Source organism: Mustela nivalis, assembly GCF_964662115.1.
Source record: "Mustela nivalis genome assembly, chromosome: 17".
Taxonomy (NCBI): Eukaryota; Metazoa; Chordata; class Mammalia; order Carnivora; family Mustelidae; genus Mustela; species Mustela nivalis.
The window spans coordinates 38,615,892-38,639,648 of record NC_139036.1 but is presented as its reverse complement, the minus strand read 5'-3'; the positions used below and the strand labels follow the sequence as shown (position 1 = coordinate 38,639,648).

The 23,757-nt window shown below is 55.8% G+C and overlaps 2 protein-coding genes and 1 long non-coding RNA gene across 9 annotated transcripts; 1 reads left to right on the top strand and 2 right to left on the bottom strand.

The window, feature by feature from the left end:
• Positions 1-45: 45 nt before the first annotated feature.
• HOXB8 (homeobox B8) lies at positions 46-13,913 on the bottom strand. 6 transcript variants are annotated; one of them, XM_082704841.1, is made up of 5 exons: positions 6,126-6,199; positions 5,319-5,377; positions 2,866-3,098; positions 2,115-2,586; positions 46-1,228 (listed from the first exon to the last, which is right to left on the bottom strand). In XM_082704841.1, exons 4-5 carry the CDS (start codon positions 2,536-2,538, stop codon positions 921-923), a joined length of 732 nt encoding a protein of 243 aa, XP_082560967.1. In that variant the 5' UTR covers positions 2,539-2,586; positions 2,866-3,098; positions 5,319-5,377; positions 6,126-6,199; the 3' UTR covers positions 46-920. The 6 variants fall into 6 exon arrangements, with proteins under 6 accessions (XP_082560967.1, XP_082560966.1, XP_082560969.1 ...); XM_082704840.1 differs by lacking the exons at positions 5,319-5,377; positions 6,126-6,199 and adding an exon at positions 13,831-13,913; XM_082704843.1 differs by lacking the exons at positions 5,319-5,377; positions 6,126-6,199 and adding an exon at positions 13,831-13,913 and having other exon boundaries at positions 2,893-3,098.
• LOC309850654 lies at positions 2,372-21,093 on the top strand. 2 transcript variants are annotated; one of them, XR_014304380.1, is made up of 3 exons: positions 2,372-2,428; positions 19,338-19,444; positions 20,972-21,093. It is a non-coding gene; the product is annotated as an uncharacterized lncRNA (long non-coding RNA). The 2 variants fall into 2 exon arrangements; XR_014304381.1 differs by lacking the exon at positions 2,372-2,428 and adding an exon at positions 14,026-14,104.
• On the bottom strand, positions 9,833-14,449 carry HOXB9 (homeobox B9). The gene is made up of 2 exons (XM_082704839.1): positions 13,831-14,449; positions 9,833-11,128 (listed from the first exon to the last, which is right to left on the bottom strand). Exons 1-2 carry the CDS (start codon positions 14,345-14,347, stop codon positions 10,893-10,895), a joined length of 753 nt encoding a protein of 250 aa, XP_082560965.1. The 5' UTR covers positions 14,348-14,449; the 3' UTR covers positions 9,833-10,892.
• Positions 21,094-23,757: the final 2,664 nt, after the last annotated feature.

The following is a 23,757-nucleotide window of genomic DNA, read 5'->3' as shown; positions in this document are numbered from 1 at the left end:
CTGCAAGGCGCCGGGGGCAAATGAGGAGCGCGGGCCCGGCCAGTCTCGGGTTCTCGCTTGTAAACTTTATTGTAACTCTTCCGCCCTTTTCAGGCGCAGACAACAGAACAAAGTATAGAGGAACAACAAAATATATAATTAGCCCTCCCACCCCCCAATAAAGCAATTCACGGATACAGGATACATTCTCTTCACAGTAAACCTAAGAACACTTTTAACAATTGCCCACAGCGCGCATGCTAACTAAAGTAACCTCTTTTGAGAAACACTTAAGACGAAATTGCCAAACCAAAGGGGGGGGGGGGTTGGGAGGAAAAGAGAGAAGCAAGAGAGAAAGCCAGCGAGCTAGGGAGGGCAGCGAGGAGAGAAGGGTTGGGAGGGGGAAATGAGGACGGGGAGAGAGAGAGAGAGAAAGAGAGAGAGAGAGAGAGAGGAGAGAGAGAGAGAGAAGAGAGAAGGAGAGGGAGACAGAAAGAATTACGGCGTGAATAGGCAGTTTCATGTTGTTGGGAGAACTTAGCAGAAATCGGTACCTCGGTCATTACAAAGAAGCACGTTCAAAGGAAAAAAGACCATTGCACAAGGAGGCTTTTTACACGGGGCGGGGGCGTGGGGGGCTCAGCCAGGCCGCAGCCGCTCACCCTCGCAGGGCGAGGGAGTCCTTGCTTAAAATCCTTTTCTTTCCCCCCCGGCCCCCAAGAGAAGGGAAGGAGATCCACGGTAGCTCACACACAGAAGCTATTACGAGATACTACCACTAGCGGGGACTGGCGCGGCGGGGGACGCTGCGGCGGGAGGCCGGGCTCCGGGCCCCGCTCGCGGGGCCAGAGCTCTCTCGGCGGGGGCGGGCGACGGCCGTGGCGTGGTCGGGGGACCCACGGACGCAGGGCGGCCGCGGCCCTGGCAGTCCCAGCTGGAGCCTACTTCTTATCTCCCTTCTGCGCGTCGCCCTCGTCCGCCGCCTCCGGGGCCCGCTCCAGCTTCTGTTTCTCCAGCTCCTCCTGCTCGCATTTGCTGCTGGGGAACTTGTCTTTGTTGTTCTCTTTTTTCCACTTCATCCTCCGGTTCTGGAACCAGATTTTGACCTGTCTCTCTGTCAGTCCCAGCGCATGCGATACCTCGATCCGCCGCTTGCGAGTCAGATAGGGATTAAATAGGAACTCCTTCTCCAGCTCCAGGGTCTGGTAGCGGCTGTAGGTCTGTCGGCCTCGCCTGCGTCCGGCGGCTGCTGGGAATGGGGGAAAAGGCGAGACAGGGGGGGGGGGGGGGGAGGGGAGGGGGGGAGGGGGCAGAGACGGAGAAGGTTGGAAGATTCGTGAACCAGCCTGGGAGACCAGTATAATAAGGGAAGGGGACCTTCTATCCCGTGCAGGGGCGGGGGCGCTGGGAGGCCGCGGTCAACAGTGTGGGGGGGTGGGGTGATGGGGGTGGGGGGGGTGGTGAGAGGGATCAGACATCACTGACTCTAAGGGAGCCAGAAAGGGGGAGCCCCCTCCTCTGGTAACCAGCACCAGAGAGTTAGGGGGGTAGTTCAAATCTAGGAAAAGTGCCATAAACTTTATAAGGAAGGGTGTGAATGAGGGGGAGGGGGGAAATAAGAATTTAAAAAGCCGGGACTGGGACAAGTGGACCCACCTTGAAAAGCCCCCAGAGCCTCTGCCCCAGAAGAAAAGTTTCTTCAGGGTAATTAAACTATAAAGCAATTGAGAAGTGCAAAAGTTGAGCGCCCCCACTCCCGCCGCCCTCTCTCCACTACCCCCATAAAGCAGTAAAAGGGGGGGGGAGGATGAGAAGAAGAAAAGTAAGGCAGGGTGAGGGGTTTATGGATTCAGGAAATGTCGCTTAGCGACCCCCCTTCAAGGAAAACAAAAAACAAAAAAAGGGGGGGGGAAGGAAGGAGGGAGGAAGGAAGGAAAGAAGGAAGGCAAAGAGGAAGAAAAGGAGGAAGGAAGGAAGGGAGGAGGAAGGGAGGGAGGAGGAAAGAAGTGGGAGGCAATCGGAACGGAGCAGGCACGTCTTCCAGGAGCTGGAGGAAATGCTCCCGGCCTGCCCGGCCCCCTGCCCGGCCTCCGGCCCTCCGCTCTCCCTTCCCGCCGGCCCCGACGCGAGCTCACCTTGCGGGCGCATCCAGGGGAAGAGCTGCGTGGGCGACGGGCTCTGCTCTGAACCCTCGGCCTCCTCGCCCAGGCCGCTGGCTGCGGCGAGCTTGCAGTCGGCGTACTGCACCAGGTCTGGATCCTGCGCCCCGAACAGGCTCTGCCGCTGCAGCGGGTCGTAGCCGTAGAAGTTGCCCGGGTCCCCGTGGCACGCCACGGCGCACGGGTTCTGCTGGTAGGGAGCGGTGGACAGCGACGACGGCCCGTGGTAGAACTCCTGGATTTGCGACGGGTGCTGGAAGCTGCCGCCGCTGCTGGGACCGTACACCACGGTGGGTCGGCCGCCCAGGTCCTGGGCGAAGCCGCAGTCATAATAATTGGGGCGCAGGGACTCCCCGGTTTTGTATTTGGAGAACAGTGAGTTGACGAAATAAGAGCTCATTTTATTGAATTTTGAGGCGGCGGCGGCGGCGGCGGCTGTAGTTGGGGGCTGTTGGGGAGGGGGTGGGGAGGGGGAAAGGGAGGGAGAGAGAGAGAAAAAAACGCGGATTCGCCGGCTCCTAGTCACCCTCGCCAGGAAAGGAGAGGGAAAGGGAGGAGGGAAAAAAAAGAAAAGAAAGAAAAGGCGAAGAAGATCTCAAAGCCGCCACACTTTTTGTGATTTCCAGGAATAGAAAAGGACAGCGAAGCCTCCAAAAGTCTAAGCTTGCATGGCAGCCGCGGCTCGCTCGCCCTCCCCCCACCCCCCACCCCCCAAACAAAAATATACCGCCACTTAAAGAGGTCCTCGCTTTACATTTCGAAGAAGGGATGCCAGTTCATAAACAGTTTTCGGTGATTTACTTCCCTGCAAATGAGTTGTTTCATATTTTGCACTGTCTTTTCATGATCATTTGCATCCATTAGAAACCCCGCATCCTATTGGCTTCTCCGTACTCCTCCCGGACAGAACGCAGAGCGAGGGTGCGAGCGAGAGAGAGCGAGAGCGAGCGAGAGAGAGAGCTAGAGCGAGAGAGCGCCAGGGAGTGAGGAGAGAGCGAAAAAAAAAAAAAAAAAAAGGAGGGGAAGAAAAAAAAAAAAAAACACCCAGGGAGAGCGAGGAGGAGAGGGGGAGAGAGGGGGAGAGGGAGTGGGGGTGAGAGAGAATGAATACGGATTAAATCTGTTTAACTACCTACATTAATGAGATATCTCTCGCCTCACAACAAATCAAATACCTTCGCAGACCACCCCCAAAGACTGATGTGGGGGCGTCACGGAAAAAAACACGCACACACACATATACACAACGCGCCAGGCGTAGGCACGCTGTTAATTTCGCGATTTTAACGAGGCAGTTGGAGTCTTTTTAAATGTCAGGGTCGCTTCGGAAAAATGTAAAAGAACACGGTTTAATTGCGCCGAGTTTTAAAAGGTCCTATAAATGTAATTGGTATTTTAATACAAGTTATCAAATCATACAGCTTCCTCTCCTAAACATATTTTCAAACAAACGAGGTAGTCATATTTAAGGCTTTAATGATCAATTTCCTTATTATTGATAAAGGTTTAACTATCGTGTGGAGGGAATTGGCTGGGTAACCGGCCCCCCAAAAACGGCCGTAAACTCTTTAACAAACTATAAAACGCAATAAAGCCGGAGTCTGTTGTTGTTTATGCGGCAGCGCATAAAAGCTGTTAGCATTTTACGAGTTCTTTCCTCTACAGCTATAAAATTGCAGCTTCGACCGCCCCGCCGCCCGACTGCGGCGCGGTGGGGGTGACCAAGCCGAAATGAGAACGATGATGGGTTTTTTTCGGCGCAAACGGTGACTTTTCTGAGATTTTCACCTCCTTCAGCTGTGGCCAGCACCTGCCCCTACCCCCTACTCGGGAGCCCCCAAACCACCTCCTCTCTGCCCCACCCAGACCACTCACCCACTTTCCCTCATTAAACAAACAAGCAAGGATTTTCTTTGGAGAATGGTCCTGGCAGGCCATGAGGACGCAGAAGGAGGGGAGGAAAGAAACTTTCCGTTTAATGGGCAGTGGTAGAAGCAGGGAGCAAAGTTCGCCCAGCAAGCACCCAATCAGCAGTTTTGAACGACCTCCTTGGCCTGGAGAGAGGTGCTGGGATGGGGAGGAGGGTCTCCAGTCTGCGCTTTGGGGGAACCAACTTTGTGTGAGGGGAGTGAGGCCTGGTGCCACCGGCAGGATGACGCCCAGCTGGACAGTCCCACTCCTGCACCCAGGCCTTGAGACTTGCTAGCCAAGCTCAGCTGGTTCTCCACCTTCCAGGCCAGCCCTCCACACCTTCTGTGGCACCCTAGGGTGACAGCACATCAAAGGGAGGGAAGGGCCATGAAGGCCGCTGTTGGACACTGGGGCCCAGGTGCTTGGTCTTGAGGCTTGCCGTCTTATCCTCTCCTTGGCTCTAGGTAGAGGCTGCAGAGTGTATGCATGGGGGAGGGGGCACCTTTTAGCTTTCTGAGTCCGTTGAGCCACCATCACTACCTAAACTGACCTTGGGATAGAAGGGATTTGGATGGAGCAAGCCAACAGAGTCCCCCCCTTTTCTCTCCTCTCTCCTTGGGGAGCCTATAGGCAAACCCAACTCTCTCTCCAGACCTGAGGTCCTGGGGCCTGCTGAGGCACAGCCTACAGGGCTGAGCTGTGTGGGTACCACACTCTCCTGCCTTTGCCTTCCCCAGCCTTCCTGGACTACTGAGGGTGGTGGCCAGGTTTTCCAAGGCCAGTCCTAGGGTCCCAACCAATGGCCTCCTGAATCAGTTCACTGGCCAAGGAAAGGAAAGAAAGAAGAGAGGGAGAGAGAGGGAGAAAGAATGAAAATTTCTAGTGAAAAAGGTAGAGCCTTCACAAATACATCCAAGCCATTGTTTATTTGCCAGAGGGTAGTTTGCTTTTGGAAGGGTGCTTTGGTGGGAGGGGGAATCCCATTTACCCCAACCTTTGTAAAAATGAAACCATCAGCTTTTTCCAAGAGGAAGTTCCCAGTAGAGCCACGGGATCCTTCAAAAGTGAATCGGGAGAATGGGAGAGAGGCTGAAAGGGAGGAAGGGAATGGAGAAGAGGAGGGAAGAGAACCAGGGTCTTGGATTTTCAGTGCGAGGCTGAGGGGGCGGAGGGGGCGGTGGAGGCAGCGGAAGGCACAGTTAAGTTGTTGCCGAAGAGAACATTTTTATCAAGTGCGGGGGATTTTATGGTCATGATTTGAGGACTCACCGGTGAGGTAGAAATTCAATGGCTTGTTCTAAATCATCCCTACACCGTGCCAGAAATTCCTGATGGAAGGAAAATGTTTCTATTATAAGAAAAAACAAGAAAGAGCGAGGAGATAATTTATAAACACCCAACGGAGCGCAGATTTATTAGAGAAACTCAACTTGAGAAACTCCGCTTGCCTCTTTGCACCAGGTCCTGGGGGAAGAGAAGAGAGACCGCGGCGGGGCTAATTTTAAGGAGGGGGGCGGTGTGTGTGTTTCGCAGGCATGTTTGTCCTGATGGGGGGCACGGATCAGGCTGGGCCGGGAGGAAATGGAAGATTTGGAATTAAAAGAGTTGTGGGCATACAGCGCGCGGGTCTCAGAAGGAAAATTGCCCGAGCCCAGGCCTCCAGGTGCTAAATTGCGAAAGGACCCTTGTCCCCTAGGTTTGCCAGGGCCGCCGCGCACCGAGCCCGAGCTCTCACCTGGGAACCACGGAACGCCGGGGAACCGAGCCCCTGCTTCCTGCCGCCGTGCCTACCCTCACATCCACCCGGAAAACGCACACTTTTTTGGCCGCCCAACTTGGGGCGCGCAGAACAACCGAGAAAACGCACGAGGCCTCCCCACGCCTGCCGTTCTGGGGAGCCCCTGCCCCGCGCCTAGGTCACCCGGCGCGCGCCCAGCCCCGGCCACGTACAAAGGCTGTGAAGCCTCAGTCCGTGCTGATCCGCCCCGCCGGCTTTGGGCACTTCCGAATCCGCACCAAAGCCGGGGATCCATGCCAGCCCCCCATGTTGTACCCCTACACCCTGGGCTGGCTCACCCGGTTCCCTCGGCTGCTGATCCCGTTTCGGGGCAGCTTGCTCTCCATCCGACCTTCTTCCGCCCGCTCGCCCCTTTCACCTGACCTGCTCACCCGTATCCGCAGACAGTCCTCCAGCCCCCTACCGGAAAATCTCATTTTTCCGAACCAATTCTCCTCTTTTATTTTGCCCATTTCCCTATTCCTATTATTATTATTCCTCCCCGTTCTCATGCATTTGTTGCCCTACCGACCACAGAAACTGGGTGAGAAGCACAGAGACCTCCTCCTGGGGGAAATTCAGAAAATTGACCATTTGAAGGGGTGGGGGGAAACAATAGGCTATATCTGAAATCTATAAAATGGGGGAAACGGCCATAATGAACCCTATATTTTTATTAAGCGCAAATTATTCATGACTTTTGGTAGCGCACAGTTCACAGATTCAGGGCCGGCCAAGGTGCGATGTGCAGCCGCGAGTCCGCAGCCGCCGCACCGGGGATTTTCGCGTGGAGCAAGGGTGCCATCTAGCGGTCCTCCTGAGAACAGGCGCCGCCGCCGCCGCCACAGGCTCGGCGGGTTTTTCCGAAGAGCCAGCCACCGAGGCGACAAGCGGGAGAAACTTTCATTATTAGCAGAAAAGGGGAGGGAAATGAGAGCAGGGGAGAGAAAAGCCATCGGAAATCAGGAAATGGCTCATGAAATTGTGCAGATAAGCTAAAAAAAAAAAAAAAAAAAAGGCGAAGGGGTAGGAAAGCGAAAAAAGAAACCATAAGATTTTTTCTTCTGGTACTGACCCCCGACGCCCCCCGTCCTCCACCCCCACCCCAACCCCCTAATTTCTGGCGGACCCCGCCAGGCAGTGCACCGTTTATGGCCCGTAAAAGGGGGGCAGCCGAGCACTTTTCAAACCCAACACGATTGTTTCAAATTCTGAGAAGAAACAATTGGGCTTTTTGTGGGGGGCAGAGGAGGCCTTGGAGGAGGCCTGTGGGAGGGGGCTGTAAAAGGATCAAGAGGCTGCCCGCGCCCAGACGTCTGGCCTCGCCGGACCCGTGTGTGTGTGTGTGTGTGTGTGTGTGTGTGTGCGTGTGCGCAGGGGGCTTCTCGTTTATGATTCTGGAGTGGGTGTGAGGAACAAAGACAAAAGTCCCAACTGCGTTCTCTGAAGCTTGTGTGACAACAAAGTGTTCTAACCTCCCCGTCCCTCTTCTCCCCTCTTTGCCCCCTGGGTCCCCCCCCACCCCCGTCCTCAGAAACCCCAAGTCCCACGGACCCCGGGGCGGGTGAGTGTGGGGACCCCCCACCCCATCCCCACCCAGGAGCCCGGCCCACCCATTCGCCCGCCAGCCCCAGAGCCCAGGCCCAGCTGCGGCTCGCTCAGCTCCGGAAAGTTTCCCCTCACTGTTTGCTTTGCTGCTGTTTAGTTTCTTAACCTTCAGAAATTTATACGCTATAAAGTTTTATAGCGGTCATATTCTTTTATGGCTGCGCGCACCGCACTGAATTCCTCTCCCGGCTTCTCCGTCTCGCACTCTCGCGGTCTCCCTCTCTGAATCTCTCGCTCTCTTTTATGACAGCAGATTTCCCCATCTCCGGCTTCCCAGCCTCCGCATCTTCGCCTTTGTTTGTCTTTAAAGAAGCCACCCCCGGCTCGGGACCCAGACGCCGCCGCCGGAGGCTTCCCCGGGAGGCCTCGCCCCCTGCCCCGCCGCTCTCCGTCCGGTTCCAGCCGCGCCTTGGCCGCTCCTCTCGGCGGAAGCTTGCCTGCTCGGCTCACCCTCCGCGCCGGCGGGCTCCCGGGAGCCCAGGATGGGGAGGGAGCCTAGTCTACACAAGCTCTAAAGCCAGATTCATTTTATGACCCGAATGGAACCCTTTCTGGAGGAGGCGGTTCCGGGGACCGTACCCAGGGCCGTACCCAGGAGCGTCGCCCCTGCTCCTGCCTTTGGCTATCTGTCCGATTCTAGCTTTCCTTCGCTGGAGAGGGGTCGGCCTGGCCTTTTCACTTCCAGGCGCCTCTCACTCGGGACACGCTTTGTCCCCACCTCTCCTCCGACCCCTTGGGGGGCTCGGCGGGGCTGCCGCGCCGCTGGGGTGGGCCTGGCGGGAGGCTCCCGGCAGCCGAGCCGGGCAGAAGCCCAATCCCAGCGCCCGGCCAGCCGGGACCCGCAAGGCCGCGGGCAGCAGCGGTCTTCCTACGAGGCGCTGGTGGGGACACCACGGTCTGATAGGGACAGAAAAGTGCCTCTGGAAATCGAATTTAATTTGGGGGTCCGACTGGGGAGCGATTTTTTTCCCCCTGGTGAGACACTTCTGTTCCACTCCCAATCTCCTCTCCCTGCCTGTCTATGGGAACTGCCTGCCCAGGCCTCTCCCTTTACCAAAAGACCCGCCTCACACCAAGACAACTACCCTGTGGCTCAGATCCGATCCTCAGATTCCGGGTGGGGGTCAGAACCCTCAGAGGTTCTGTCCTTTTGAGTGGAAGGAAGGACAGCATGGCCTTCCTAAGGCCTCTCTCTACACCCGGCAGCCCGGCTGCAGGGAATGACTGAAGGAAGGTAGTGCCTTTCCCCTTGCATGCTATTTTTAAGTGGCCAAACCAAGGTGATGTTCTTGGCCAGCTGAGAGAGGAGCCGCTTCCAGGAGTAACAAGGCAGGCCTTGCCTTTCCCCTGGCTCTGGAGTTGGTAGGGAGGTCTGCAGTGCCACTTTGGAGGATTATCTCATGCCCCCCCCCCAGACCCAGACCCCTCTCCAAATCACTCATCTTCCCTCTCATCCCCTTCCTGTCTCCCAGCTCTCCTGTTGGAAGGCTCTTGCTCACTTTGAGCAGAGGTCTTGGGACCCTGGGTCCCGACCAGTTCTCAGTTCCGCCAGGAAACTTGCTCAGCAAGGCCTAAGGAGACACCTCTTGGGCACCGACTCTCTGTTTTTTCCAAGCTGCCCTCTTGGAACTAGGACCTCTACCTCTGGCCAGGTGAGGAGAGCCAACACAGAATGAGACACAAGGAGAGATTTATTTTCTAGAGTGATATATATTTTTTTGTTCTTTTTCTTGTTTTTTTTTTTTCTTCCAAAACAAACAATCAGAGCTCTAGGCCCCTTGCCCTCCCCTTTCCCACCCTCAACCCTCCCATATAAGCGACAACTGAAAACAGACGAGACGATCACCCCCAAAGAAATCACAAAACACAGCACAATTTCACAACAGCCACCGACAAAGCAAAGTTCTACTGGAAATGTCCCCTTGCAGGGTCGGGAGAAGCAGGAGCAAGAAGAGTTCATGGAATTGAAGGAGACTAGACAGATGAGGAAGCAGAGGGAAGGAGGGAGGCAGAGAGTAAGCTTCAGCCCCTGATGCTTAGGTGCAATTTCGCCTCTTTCCTTTGCACGCGGGACTGTTCCCCAGAAGCGCTCGCAGCAGCCGAGCAGACCGCCATCCAGGCCCAAGTCGCAGAAAGCACAGCCCAGCGCCTGGGGCAGGTCTCCCTTCTGTGCTGGGGCGGGCAGCCGCCAAGCCTGGGGCTCCTCTGCTTGGGTTGAAACGTGGGAAGGATGGGGAGAAACGCGCCAGGCTCCCCGGTGCTGGAGCCTTTGCTCCTCCCTGTTCTCCACAAGTTATCCCGGAAGGGAGCTCGGGAATCGATTCACAATAAATTCTCGGTAGGACTCTCCTGACCTGGCTTTCCTGCCTCTAGTGGGTTGAGCTCGCAGGGGATAGAAGGTGGATGGGTGGGGGGGGGGATTCTACAAGGGGCGGCTTGACTCGCTGGTGCAAGGTGGATTTAGCCGAACAGAGTTGATTTCAGAGCTGGGGAGGATGTGGAAGGATGCAGGGCTGGTTGAGAGCAAGAGAAGTTACAGTCTCTGTCAAGCAGGGCACAGAAGAACAGACGACATTGTCAAGGCTTACGACCCACGATTTGACCTCCTTTTGTTGGAAGGAGAGGAAAACAACATGCAGAATTAAACGTTTCCTGCAGCAGAATGTGTGTGTATGCGTGTGCATGTGTGTGTGTAACACCTTCCTAAGTCCTAGGATACCTTCCTAAGACTACAGCTCCTTTCCTTGCTCCTTCTAGCCCACCAGCTTGGGGGCTGAGTTTACCCCCATCTGGCCTTGGGTCCAGAGTGGGTATAGTTGGGGACTCCATAGAGATGATTTTGTGAGCCTCATTCAGGAATGTGTCTCTAGACATCTTCTTGATGTATATTTGTGTCAAGGGTAAAATCTGGGCTTGCTGGTGGTCTCAGGGCTGTTCTGCCAGATTTAGGGTGCGATGGTCTGCCTTTGGGATGTCACTTCATTTGAGTGTTGGCTGTGAGCTTTGCCTATTACTACTCTGGGCTCCAGGATTTATGTATGTGGGCTTCTGTTGGGCTGTATGCAGTTGAAGTGTCCCTGGGTGACTTTGGGGTGGGAGTGGGTAAGGGGTGGAGATAGGTAGGCTGGAAGTGAGGGGCTGGGGCTTCCCAGAAAAATTAAGGGGATTGCTAGGGTCTCGACTAGGGTCTCTCTTTCCTTGTGGCCCATCACCTTGTTAGAAGCCAACTACATGTCTACCTTCTAAATCAACAAAACTTCCTTCTGAGGCTCAGGGAGAAGAGAAGGACAGGTAAGGGCAAAGGGAGATGCTCTAGATGCAGAAAAGGACTTGGAGGAGAAAGACTCCCTTCCCCATTCACTTGAATACATCCCAGACAGCACTGGCCAGGCAGCCATCACTTATAAATACGTGTGAGATGGGGAAGGGGTGGGGAGGGCTGGGGTGGGGGGGAATCTTCACTCTTTGCCCTGTTCTTTATTCATTTTCTTCATTTTCATCCGCCGGTTCTGAAACCAGATTTTGACTTGTCTCTCACTCAGATTGAGGAGTCTGGCCACTTCGTGCCTACGGTCCCTGGTGAGGTACATATTGAACAGAAACTCCTTCTCTAGCTCCAACGTCTGGTATTTCGTGTAGGGACAGCGCTTTTTCCGGGAAGAACGAGCGTGCAGCCAGTTGGCGGAGGGGTTGGCTGAAAGAGAAGCAGCGATAGAATCAAAGAAAGGAAGGGGGGATGAAAGGCCCCATGTTCTCCTTCCAAGAGGACGTCCCCCTGGCTTCCACTCCCCATCTTGCATTGCAGAGAGGGGACCTGGGCCTTCGAGTGCCCAGAAAGGGTCCCAGGGATGGGCCAGGAGCTGCTAGTGACACTTTCAGGTGAGAGTTACTGGGGCAGAGTGGAGCCAAACATGTACCAGGCTTCTCGGCATTTCCAAACCTGCGCCTGCCTCAGGCCTCCTCTCAATCTCTTTCTCCACTTGGGTCCCCACTGGTCAGGACTCAGGTCAAAGCCCCCCACGCCCCCCTGGGCTAAAGCTCACCCCACCTCCACCCCCCCACCCCGCCCCAGCAATCGCCAGACTAACCAGAGGCGGTTGACCTGAAGGGTCCTGGCCTTGGATCTGGGGAGATTAGCATAGGGCTGAGCTGAGGGAGCACCGCGGCTTCTGTTCAGCCACAGGCCAGACACCTCCTGGCTCTCCAGTCCAGTCTGAGGACACCCTGCCTTAATCACAAGCTTGGATCTCTTGGCCACATGGCAGCAGGCATGTGTGTCTGTAGATATCTTATCCTCCTCCCCCCCAACACACCCGCAAACATGGGTCTGCACTTAGAGACGCAAACACCCAGCACACTCCAATTCACATGCAACCCAATTGCAACCATTTATCAACTCCAGCCTGTGGACAAGGGAGCGCCAGGGGCTCACAGATAACTTATGGTTGCAATAGTCTCTCCTTTTCCGCTCCTGCTCAGCTCGCAGTTTGGTTAAAGCAAGTTCAGGGAATTTGGGAAGCAAGATTGCTCCACTCCCAAGGTGGGGAACCGTGGATGATGGGGGGTAACAACCCTTCACAGCACACCTAACTCCAACCAGCTCCATGTGGTGAGGAGGAGCAGAGAAAGGGGTAATTGAGTGGAAGGGGTAGAGGGGAGAGAAAACTAAAATATATACAGGCTTGTCTCCTTCTTACCGGCTCTCTCCCTACCCTCCCGAACTCAGAAAAGTTGCCAAATAAAGCAGAGCCAATTAAAAATAACAGCCACCCTTTGCTAGATTCTTCTCCCCAAATGAAAAGCACTGAATATATTTTTAAAAAATAATCCGGTTCCTCCTACACTAAGTACCGTGTCTTACCAATTTGCAGTGCTATTTCCTTAATGTGATTGCCTGGGATGGGGACCCGCAGCCGCATTAAATATGAAAGAGGAAAAAAATTGTTAATAATTGATCCTAGCCAAACCGCTGCCTTTCAGTAATGGGCTTTCCAGGCAGAGTTTGGGGGTTTGGGGTGGGGGGTCTGTTTGGGTGTGAGCCGGGAGGTTTTGGGAAGAGCCCGTGTTGCCCAAACGTTATCCCGGTTCTGAACTAGGGCAGGCAGGAGAAGTAGCACCCTGCAGGGGTCTCAGGGTAGTGGGGTCAGCTCTCTATCTTCCAGCAGATGAGGACTTCCCAAGGGCCTGTGGGCCACTATGTTGATGGGAAATCTGGCAGGCAAGGAGAGACGAAAAAAAATCTGACCCTCGCTCCCCCAAAAGAGTAAGGGGTGAGGCTTGTTCTGGCCAGCCTGGGGGTCATGTTTGGAGCTGAGAGCCCCCAACCAATTTGCCTTTCTCAACCTCACAAACGAAAAATACGAGACTCCCCCACCCCACCCCACATCCCGCCAGCAGCACCTCCTGGAAATTAGCCAGACTTGGGTTCCTGGCGGGGTGCTTCAGAAGGAGTGGGATATGGGGAGTAACTACCATCGGAGGGTAAAGTTCTCCGCCTTTCCGCAAGCCTCTTCCCGCCCCCCCCCACCCTTCCTCTCCCCAGGGTCCCTTCGGGATCTCTCCTTCTTCACTCTGGCTGTCTGCCCCGAAGTTCAGAAGCGATTCCCGGACTTCCCGAGAGGCGGACAGCTCTGGCTGGGACTAGGGAGCCCCGCGGAGCGCAGCGGGGGCTGCAGAAAAGGAAGCTGCAACCCGGGCGGGGATGCCAAGGAGGGGAGGGGGCGACCGGAGGGAAGGCTCCCGGGGAGGGGCTGGCGCATCCGGGGAGGGGGCTCAGCCACCGGGTCCTGGGCTTCCCCGCCCCTCCCGGCGCTGGCTGCGGACCCTGAGCGGCTCTTGCGCGAGATCTGCTAGGAACAATCCTCCGCCAAGCTGTTGCATCGCAAATAAAATCCTAATGAGCCCCCTCCCACTTCCCCTTGGCCGGCTTTTACGGTCTGCGCGTGGCGCGGGGAGCTCTGCCAGCCGGGCGGCCCCGGGCAGCCCCGTGCGCTCCCGCCCTCGCCCGCGCGGGCTCTCGGCCTCGCTGGCGGCCGCCCGGTCCCCAGCCCCGCCAGCCCCTCTCCCGGCCCGCGGTCGTCAGCCTCTTCCCAGGCTCCGAGCCCGAGCCCCGGGGGAGTGGGGGAAGGGAGGCCGAGAGGGCAGCGAGGTGGTGCCCGCGTCCCGGTTCCCTCCAGGACGAGGAGCCTTGGGGGCGGCGCTCCTCCAGCGGCCTCAGTCTCCCCTTCGGGGGGCACCCCGCTCGCTGGCCTCCTGCCTCCCTCTCCCCTCCTCCCCCGCTCGCTCTCCGGCCACCGCCGCGGTCTCCCTTCACATTGTCCGCAGTTTATTGCCTCTCCCCTCCCCTCCCCCTCGCCTGGCCTTCGGCCTGGTATTTCCTCACTTTTTATAACTTACTTTGATCCGGCCTCTCTTTGTCCTCGCTTCCTTCGCAAATTTTATTGTCCCCGTAGCCGGGTCTTTGATTAGACAGGACGGCCTCCCTGCCCGCCGAAGTTTCCAAACTGTACTCGGGCGTGCCCTGTTTGAGCAGCTCCCCAGGCGCGCCCAGCAGCGGCTCCGCCTTCACCGCCGCCTGGCCCTGCCCCGGAGCAGCTTCGCCGCGCGGCGCGGGCTCCAGCCAGGTGCGGAGGTACCTGCTCTCGGCCGGCGGGACGCCCTGGGGCTGCAGGTAGGGGTGGTAGACGGACGGCAGGCTTCCGGACGCGTGCGGGCTCAGCGGCGCCCAGGAGGCGCCGAACACCGGCGCTTTGGGCTGGAAGCTGCACGAGGGGAACTCCAGGTGCTCCGCGTGGCCCGGCTGCCGGGGGCTCGCGTACTGGCCGGAAGGAAACTTGGCCGGAGGCGCGTCCTCACTCTCGTGACTTATGATCGAGTCGACATAATAGCTGCTAAGCGTCCCAGAAATGGACATTCTCAGACATTATCCGGGCGCTCGCAGGGGGAAGGGAAGCGCTCGCGCGGCGGCGCCCAAGCAGGGAGAGGTGGCACCCAGACCGGTGTGAGGGCTTTCGGACGCGACCCCCCCAGCCCCCCACCCTCCCACCCCCACCCCCTGCTCAACTTCTCAGCCAACAAAGTACAGTGGAGCAGCCCGGCTCAGCGCTCCTTGCAAAATGATTGGTCAAAGTTTTTCCGACTGCCTGATAAAGCGTCAGCTCCGACATAAATCAATCGGGCGAGGGGGCTGCGCTCTCGCTGTCATCCGTCCGCACCGCATTCCATATCGAGGATGGATTGTTTTATGCTGATGCAATGTGCTATCACGTCAGGGCTCCGGCGGCCACGTAACCTCAGCCAGAGCTGCCGGCCGCCCGCCCGCTCGCCACCCCCCCTCCCTTTTGCAGGAAGGGGGGTTGTTCTCGACATGGGGCGGCGGGGGCGGAGGAGAGGCGGAGAGAAAGCAGCGGGCTGCCTCGGGAGGGATGCAGGCTGTGGAGCCCTCTCCCCAGGCGGGTCCGGGAGGAAGAGAGGGAGAGCCGGGCAGAGGGAGGGAGAGAGCCAGCCTGGGGCGCAGACCCAGAGGCCCACAGCATAATTAAAGAGGAGGTGGTCCTGTTCCCACCCCCCAAATGCGCAGCCATTCCACCCCGCAGGCCTCGTTTCCTCTCCTCTGTCCCCTTGACACAAGATGTTTATTAAACAGCAGTGCAGCGGCAATCCACTGGAGATGAAGTAAAGCGGATGGGAGAGAAGTTGGGGGGTTTATAGGGCGTTATCTGCTTTGGAGGGTTCTCTGTGACTATGTTGGGAGGTTTACAGGCCTGGGAGCTTCTCCCGACCCCCCTCCGTAGCTGAGAGAGGAGATAGGGGAATAAAAGGGGATGAGTGTCCAATGATTTGGTCCTAAAATCTTAAAATCAGAACCTACATGAGGTAAAGGTATTCTGGAAGGCTCTGGAAAGTTGAGCCTCTCAAAGAGTTTAATACAACTAGCCAAAGCTCCTTTAAATTTTTAGGGCCTCTCTCTGGCCCTGCTCTGAGCGAGCGAAGTATGGAAGTATGGGGTCCCTGGGGTGGAGACATAGCCATGATGCCTTTCCTTCCCTGATAACCACCCAGGCCCTCAAAATTGCCCATTGGGGAAGCTGAATGTGAGAAAAGGTTAAGGGAACTTCCCTAAGGTGTCAGCATAGCAGAGGAATGGGAAGGGGTATGATGGTTATCTCCCCTTACACCCAGGGAAGAAGGGGACCATCGCCTCTTTGGATGGCTCCTTTCCCGGGCATTGGTGTCCTGATAGATTTCCAAATACCGAACTGGGTACCCGTGTAGGCGGAGAGCCTGCAGGTCAGTCTCCGGACCGCCCGTCGTCTTCCCTCCTGTGAACTCGGGCTGGAGCTTTCAGATAGCCCGTTTTATTGGTATCTACTATGCGGCCCTGCGCTGGGACTCCCCTGGGGCCACCGGCTGGCTTCCTGGCTCATCTCCCAGCCGCTGCTGCTCCTCCAGCTTCTGCCCTGGGTATAGTCGTGTCTTGTGGTGTAGGCACACAGGGGGGCACAGCCCCTGGACAGACCGATTCTCCTCCGGTTGGGTCTAGGAGCAGGCTGGGGCGGGTTTTCTCAGCATTGTCGGGCCCTGGGCCCTCAACCGATAGGCTGTCCCCAGCCGTGTCCTTTTAACAAAAGCGAGGCCATTCTAATTTGAGGTTTTATCTTTTTGGCCACGTACCCTTCTGCCCTGCAGAAGGCTGCGGGATCACCTCCGTGCACGCACACATACAGACACACTCCCACACGCTTTTCTTTTCCAAATGAAGCCATCTCGTGTCATTACGTGTGAAATACGAGGGTGAAGCGCCATATTTCTTCACATTATGGCGATTTCAAAATGATTTTTTAAAGATCAATGCCAGCGCCCAGCCGGCCCCCTCCTTTTCCGCCCCAGCTCTCCGAGGGCGACAGCCCAGCAGATCCGGAACCAAACAGCGTGAAGATCTGCTTTTTCCATGGGACCCAAGTGGGGAAACAAAAATCTGATGCAAATTCTTCTAAGTAGCGGTTGGACGCTTAGGAAAGTCGAGGGAGCTCCCTGGACTCAACAGCGAGAAAGCTGAGCGCAGAGCGTATGAATCACAGTTAGGGTAAAGCACCTGTTCTCGATTTGCCAGACGTATGGAGTCTGCTGTTGGCTTTACCTGTAATAAATATATTCTTCAAAGAAAAAAAAAAAAACCTCTCCTGCCATAAATAATGGTGTTATGAAGCATGGCAGGCTGAGTATATGACTTTCTGTAGTATATAAATTAGGGCCCAAAAGGCCATGTGGACTGTGCGCAGGGCCTTTTTTATTTATAGAAAAGTCACAGCACTGGGCTGTTCTTAAGACCCAGGCTGTGCAGGCGCTGGACTCTGACTGCAGCCCTTCTGGTTCCCATTCCCGGCCCAGACCTGGATGCTGCCTCTTTTGCAATAAGAGAGATGCTGAGAGGGACACTGAGTTTAGGGAAGAAGTTAAAGAAAGATCATTTGGGCTCATGACTTGTGCCCTACAAGTGTGGAGAGTCCTAGCAGACGGGGATAGGATGGGGGGGGGCTAAGTTTGTGAGTGGCTGTCTGTATGGGGAGTTGCTCCTAAACCCTGGTGGCTCCCAGGTGCTGGGAAAGGAGGAGACCCAGGCCTCTTTTCTGAGACCAGAGCTTGGGCTTCGCTCATAAAACTGGAGGGTGGGGACAATTTCTCGAAATGACAGGTTTTGAGGTCTCAGTCCTCTCAGGAGCGGGAACTCTGGAGGGAAGACAGTGAGCAAACACCCATGCCCTGGGCCCCCGCACCCCACCCAGCTCTCTTCCCTCCAGGTGGGGATGCAGACCATCAGGCAATACCCCCACCCTAGCCAGGCTTTCTAGAAAATACTGCTGTCCCAAATTGGAGCTCCATTCCAGCTCAGGGAAAGGGTTAAAGGGTCAGCTGGGAGGGAGCCCCCTGTTTGGGTGTTGTGAGGGTCTGTGGATGCTCTCAAAACCTCGTTTCCTCTCCCAAACAATGGTACCCACCGTGGAGGAGGGAGGCAAACAGGATTGCAGCCCCTGGAGTCCAGCTTCTAAAGATGCTGAATGGAGAGGTTGCTTGAGTAGGGGTTCACTTTGTCCAGAGAGCAAACTGCTCCCCACTTCCCACCCCGATCCTAAAGAGAAAGAAGGAAACTCTTGCCTTCCCTGGAAGCCTCTAGTCATTCCCAGCACAGGAGCCGCGCGCCTGAACACAGCTAGGGCCAGGAACTGGTGGCTCAGAGAAGGGAAGGCAGGGAAGAGCTGCGACCCTTGGCCACACTGGGGCCCAGAGCAGCCAAGAGCGAGGAGGAAGCCCGAGGTGGGGAGAGCAGAGGCCGACCCTGGCCAGGACCAGCCCAGCCGGTGAGTGCCTGTGCTATAGGGGCGGCTTTTGGAAAGAACCTTATCAATAGAAAAGGAGAAAATCTAGACAGAGGGAAGGAAAAGAAAGAGAGAAGAAAAAACAAAAAGAAAGATAATAAATGGGGAAAGGGGGAAAGTTTGCTTTTAATGGATAAGCTAAGCTGAAATTTATGCATGTTGTATTTGAATAGATGTGTGTATCCTGTAGGTATATTTCAAATCGATATTTATTTATGAGGACCCGGTGTGCAAATGCACTGTGCTCTATGCTGTGTATAGACCATGTAATCAATAAATATGCCAGCTATAATACTGGACGTGCTTGGGCGTTCATATAGACGATCCAGGAGTGCATATGTGGACGCGTGTATAAACCGTGTGAATAATGTGGGTTTACAATTCTGTTCATATAAGAAGATCTATTACCCAAAAGCTGGTACATATGTTTTTTATAACAATCACACACCTACGGAAAAGACAAAAACTTGAGTATGTGTGTACTTGAATTTTGGCTATAAAACATTAGTTGATTAGGAAGCTTTGCTTGAAAATCTCCTGTTGATTTGATATTCAAGCAAAATGTATGTTGTATCTGCAAACAAGCGCATGTGACTTAAATCTGAATTCCTTTACAACTTTCTCCTAAAATATATCTCTGGAAGGTAAAGGAAATACCTCAAATTGGCCCAGGAGAGGGCATGAAATTTTGTGACTTTTTGGCCTGACCATGACATCCTTTACTGAGGATCTCACCCAAAACTGCAGGGACAGCGTATATCGTGGGACGCTTATTTCATGACAGTGATGGCCATATGAACCAAGGTACCCTTACTTGTGCACAAGTGTGTCCCTCACAAGTGTGAATCTGGCCAGTGGGCAAAGATGAGTGGACTGTGAAAGCCCTCAGGTGTCTGTGGGGGCCATACAAAGCTCTGCTGTCTCCAACGAAATCAGAAATGTCCCCACGCCTATGTCCCCAACTACCCGGAGATATTTCTTCTGACTCAGAACCAGAGTCCAGACCCACTCTGGTGAAGAAAGAGGTTCAGGGATGCTTCCTCAGGAGTGGGTGGGGGGAAGAAACCAAGGTCCCCAGAACCTTCAGCCTTTATCCAAAACAGCCTCTAAAATGATTCACATCGAATCTACACCCATGGGTTCAAATCTCAGTGCTTCCAAACCCTCCACTCGGGGGTTTTAATTGTAAAGTAAACGAAATCTCCTGCCAGATCTCCCCCACCCTACCAGGATGTCAGTGGTAAAAGGAGAAACGGAGAGGTCAGCAGCCCAAACCGACCTCGGGAATCTTCTTACCAACTCTCAGCCATCAGGGATAGGGAAGGCGGTGGGGGTGGCTGGCTCTTTGGGAGGGGGCATCCAGGAGGCCAAACGGGGTGGGCGGCAGCGGGGCGGAAAGGAGCTGAGCAGGTAGAAGGTTATTACGGAATTGCTTCCATAAAACCTGTGGCTGTTGTAAAACTCTCTGCTTTCCAAAGACTTTATTTCCTCTTTTCTCTCTAACATCCCCCTTTTTTCTTTTTACAGCACTGTTCCTGGGAGGGGTTGGCCAAGAGACGCCAGGGATGGAAGACAGTCAGGCTCCAGGCCCCGGGTGGCTGTGCAGGTTTGTGAGAGGCCCAGAGAGAAGTAAGGTAAGGCAGTATGACACTCGAGACCACTTTCACCCAGGATGGAGGACAAGAAAATGTCAAGGAACAACATTGTTGGCCTTTGCCTGCTGACAGTGGATTGTAGGCTACATTTCTTCCAGGGCTGGGGGTGGGTCTCCCAAGGACCCTTCCACTCCCAGCAGATGCCCCTTGTTCAGAGACAACCCCCGCCCCCCTTCATGTCAGTTTGGCGCCGGAGCCCCATCCGGTCGGGCCTCTTTCCCAGCCCCTTTCTACATACATTTCCTCTGCCTCAAGCAGGGGGGAAAAGTTTGGGAACAAAAGTTAGCTTATGCTTGGACCGTCCCCCTCCTTCCGCCAGTACTTCCAGTTTTTCCTTTCCTGGGCAGAGAGCCAGCAGCCTGGAATGGGTTGGGGTCAAAGAGGGTATCAGAGCTGTGCCCCTGCCCCGCCCTCCTGTTCCATCTCCCATCAGTCCCATCAGTCTGGAATGAAGCCCAACAACCTGGGCTCCCCTTTAGCCCGCAAGCCAGGCCCCTCAGCCAGTGGGTGGCCCTTTGGACCTAGGTAAACCTGCAGCCCAGCCCCAGGGTCTATGGGGAAGCCTTGGCCACTTTGTGGGGAAGGAGCTGAGGGACTGGGAAAGGTAAGGCTTTTTCTGACTCATCTTTGCCCCACTAGGGGGCCCTAGGAAGGACCCTGGAGGCCCACAGGGTGAGGCTACATGGGATCCTGATATTTCCCTTTCAGAATGGGACATACTGAGCCCTTTCCAAGGACCTCAAGTTTCCTGTTGAAGTGGAGTCCTGTCCCCCCTCCAAGGGTCACAAAGACCTCAAGGGCTGCCATCCCCCACCCCGTTTCTCCTGAAATCAAGCATTTGTCAAGTTGGAGAGACTTACTCTGGAGACTCTAAATGTAGAAAGGAGCCCAAGATCCCAAGGCAGAAAGTTTGAAACCCCAAACTACCATCCTGTGGCTCTGGGGAACAGCCCAGCAAGGTGCCTCTGGCATGTGGAATGCTCCCCCGCCCTTTCCTTCCCAAGGCACACTTAAAAAATACGGAAGTGGAAAGACACCCTAGAAACTTCCCAGATCTCTCCTCTGGGGAACACCCTCGCTGCTTCTGGGTGCGGGACCTCAAACCTCGTCACCATTTTGCAAGGGTGACACGTCAGCCCTAAGGCTGCTTCCCTACCCAGCTCCCCACTCCTCCAGCTAAGCGAGGAGCAGTAACTGCCGTGAGTCGGGTGGTTTAATGTCGTTGTGTTCAGAAATCCAGGCCCAACAACATGAAACTACCTAATTCACTCAGCAGTTCCAGTTCACGCTCCAGGTCAAGGGCTCCCTGAGGCAGCCCCCCCCCCCGCAGCCATTTTGTGTGCCCAAGCAGCTGGCCAGCTAACTCCTTTTTCCTCCATGACTTCCCCAGCAGAACCCGGTTCTAGTAAACAACATGTCCAAAGAGCTGGAGGCAGAACTCCAGGAAAAACCATTCTGGAGCTGGGCCTGGCAGCTCAGATTCCAGGGACTTTTGCTCTCTTCCAGGAGCCCTGGTGGATGGGGACCCTGGGCCCAGCGCCAGACCTGGGCAAGGCCTCACTGATACACCTGCCCGGTCACCGCCTCTCTGCCTCCCTCTCTGCAGCTACAGGTCTCCACAGATAAGATTTCTCACCTTGGAATTGTTATCAAGGGGCGTCTACACTCGCCGGCGGGCTAGTGCCTGTATTCCAGGGTCACTCAGGGCAGCTCTGAGAGGCCAAAGCCCTGCTTTGAGCCTGCAGTCGAGACAGTGGAGGGGAGTGCTGAGAAAGTGGCTGCAGGAGACATAGACGGAAAAGCAGAGTGTGAGAAAGTACCAGGAACACTAGGGAGCCAACAGAAGAGTATGACTGGCACAGGAAGCGGGTTGACCTGAAGAGTCGCTGTGAAGTCACCCTGCCAGAAATATCCTGGGGGTGTCCCCTGGCTCCGCAGAGGCTGAGCTGCCCCAGGTAAGGCTGTCCATTCCGAATTCATAAACGAACCTGAGAGGCTGAGGACTCCGACTGGGACGCAGAGAACAAGTTTGCATCTTCCTTTCCTGGCCTTCATTCAGCCTGGGCCCTTCGCTCCCCGCCCCCACCGATGTCCCCCTCCAGCCACCTCTCCCCCTCCAGACACCCACAGCGTCGCAGGTGCTCACGCACACGCCCCACAGCGGGCGGCCAGCCCCGCGGGGCCGAGGCGGCGGAGGCGGACTCACCTGGGCGGCGGCGGCGGCGGCGGTGCCGGGCGGGAGCGGCCGTCGGAAGGTGCGGAAGGTGAGGAGCCAGCGGCCTGTCCCCGTCCGGGACCCGGCTCCCTCCCGCCCCGGCCCCGGAGGCGAGGGTCCGAGTGGCCACGTGTCCGGCGGGGAAGTCCGAGGGAGCGAGGGAGTCTGCCTGGCCGCCCGCTCCCCCTCCCGGGTATAAATCTTGGGGACCGGAAATACAATAAAACTTCACCGTGTTGATGAACTTCAAATGGTTTACATCCCCTCACGTCCTGAAAAGAAAGACGGCCGGGGGCGGGTTAAAAGGAAGGGGAAACAAATTTACGAGCCGCAGAAGCAGCCGCCTCGGCCCCTTTTCTTTCGTCCGAGAGCGGACTGCGCCCGCGTGGAGAGAAGCAGCCTCGGCCGCCGGCCCCCGGGACTTTGCCTCGGCCGCGCCCGCCGCCAGGGCCTCTTCTGTCGCACGAGTCGCCCGCGCGGCGGCCAGGACTGGAAGCCACCGCCCGGGCCCACCATGCACCGAGCCCCGCGCGCGGCCTCCGCTCGGCTCCCCCGGGCTCTTCGCTGCGGCGGAGTTAGACGCCCCGTCCTTCCTCTCTGCGGCCCGGGCTCTGCCCACCACGCCCTGTGGCCTCGGGTTTTGCATCTTTCCGCTGAAAGCGGGTTTTTTTTTTTTTTTTTCCTTTTCTTCTTCTTCCTTATTTTCCCCCCCCCTGTTTTTTCTTTTTTCCTCTCTAGCCGCCCGACCTTGGCCGGGCCCCACCCCGGTATAGCCAGGTACTTGCTTGAAGGGGAAAAAGGCTCAGAAGGCCTGAAGGGGCTGAGCCGGGCAAGGGCTCCCAGGGGAGAAACCGAGAGGCCGGTCCCGGGCCCGAGTGGAGGTGACGGCCAGCGCTGAGAAGCGTTTAGATTGGCTTCTGCCGGGCTCTGCCACCGGCTGCTGTCCGGCTCCTTCAAAGCCTCCAAGTCAAACAGAAACAACCACCACCTGCACCTCCACTGCCCTCTCCAGAGTTCTCTTCTGCCCCGGACCGTTTGTTGTTGTTGCTGTGGTTCTGTTTCTGTAGTTGTTTTGGTTTTTTGTTTTTGTTTTACCAAACTTTGTGGAATCCGGATTTGGAATCGCCATTAGGCCGTTGTGAATCAACACCAAGGAAAATCCCTTTTTCGCAACAGAGAGTGAAGTGTGTTGATTTCCTGCTCACTTTGTCTGCTGGGGGGGGGGGGGCAGTTAGGTGCACTTCTGGGCGGGAGAGCAAAGGAATTTTGATCGTGCCTCACAGTTATTCACCAAACAAAAATTACCAAGGATTCAGGTCCAAGAGGCGCTGGAGGGTTAAGATGAACAGTTCAGCCAGAGTTGGGGCGCCCCACTGAGCCCCAGCTGCGGGGCCCAGGTGGGGGTCGGGAACACTGACCACCCCTCCTTCTCACAGACACACACAGGTGCGGCCCTGTGTCACCCGCCAGTTCCAGGCCCGCCCAACCTTCTTTCCAAGAAAAGTCCCCAGGGCAATGCTGGGGACCTCTTTTTTAAAGTGATTTTTTAAATGGGGGTACCTGGTTGGCTCAGTCCATACAGCCTGTCACTCTTGAGCTCAGGGTGGTGAGTTTGAGCCCCACATTGGGCATAGGGTTACTTTTTTAAAAAGAAAGACAAATTTTAAAATAAAGTTATAAAAAAATGGAATGGGCGGGGAAAATACTGAGGTCTGTGGTTCACAGATTTTTTTGAAAAGCAGTCTCACTCTGCCACAGCCAGGGCCGATGGGAGCAGTGCCCTCTGGCTCCTTCCTTGCACCCAGAAGGAGGAAGCGGGGAGCTTATTAACAGCTGGAGGTCCGGAAGCAGCTTGCTTCCATCCCTATATTCATATTCCAGGATTTGCATGAAGAGGCATCTCCAGCTCCCTCCCTATTATGTGCCGGAACTCCCTCATTTCACTCTTTTTCATGCTAGATTTTTATTAAAAATACTGTAATGGCAGCTACTGGCAGTCACCCCTCCTATGAGGATTTGCCTCTGGGAGCTGTTAGTGGTGGGCAGAGGGCTGGACTGAGGGGCTAGCAGTTTCCAC

Excerpts from the sequence above, each read along its gene's own strand:
- HOXB8 (XM_082704840.1), bottom strand. The coding sequence starts at position 2,538 with ATGAGCTCTTATTTCGTCAACTCACTGTTCTCCAAATACAAAACCGGG. Across the intron at positions 1,229-2,114 it reads CCCCTGGATGCGCCCGCAAG|CAGCCGCCGGACGCAGGCGA; the intron begins GTGAGCTCGCGT and ends CCCCATTCCCAG.
- HOXB9 (XM_082704839.1), bottom strand. The coding sequence starts at position 14,347 with ATGTCCATTTCTGGGACGCTTAGCAGCTATTATGTCGACTCGATCATA. Across the intron at positions 11,129-13,830 it reads CAAAGAGAGGCCGGATCAAA|CCAACCCCTCCGCCAACTGG; the intron begins GTAAGTTATAAA and ends CTTCTCTTTCAG.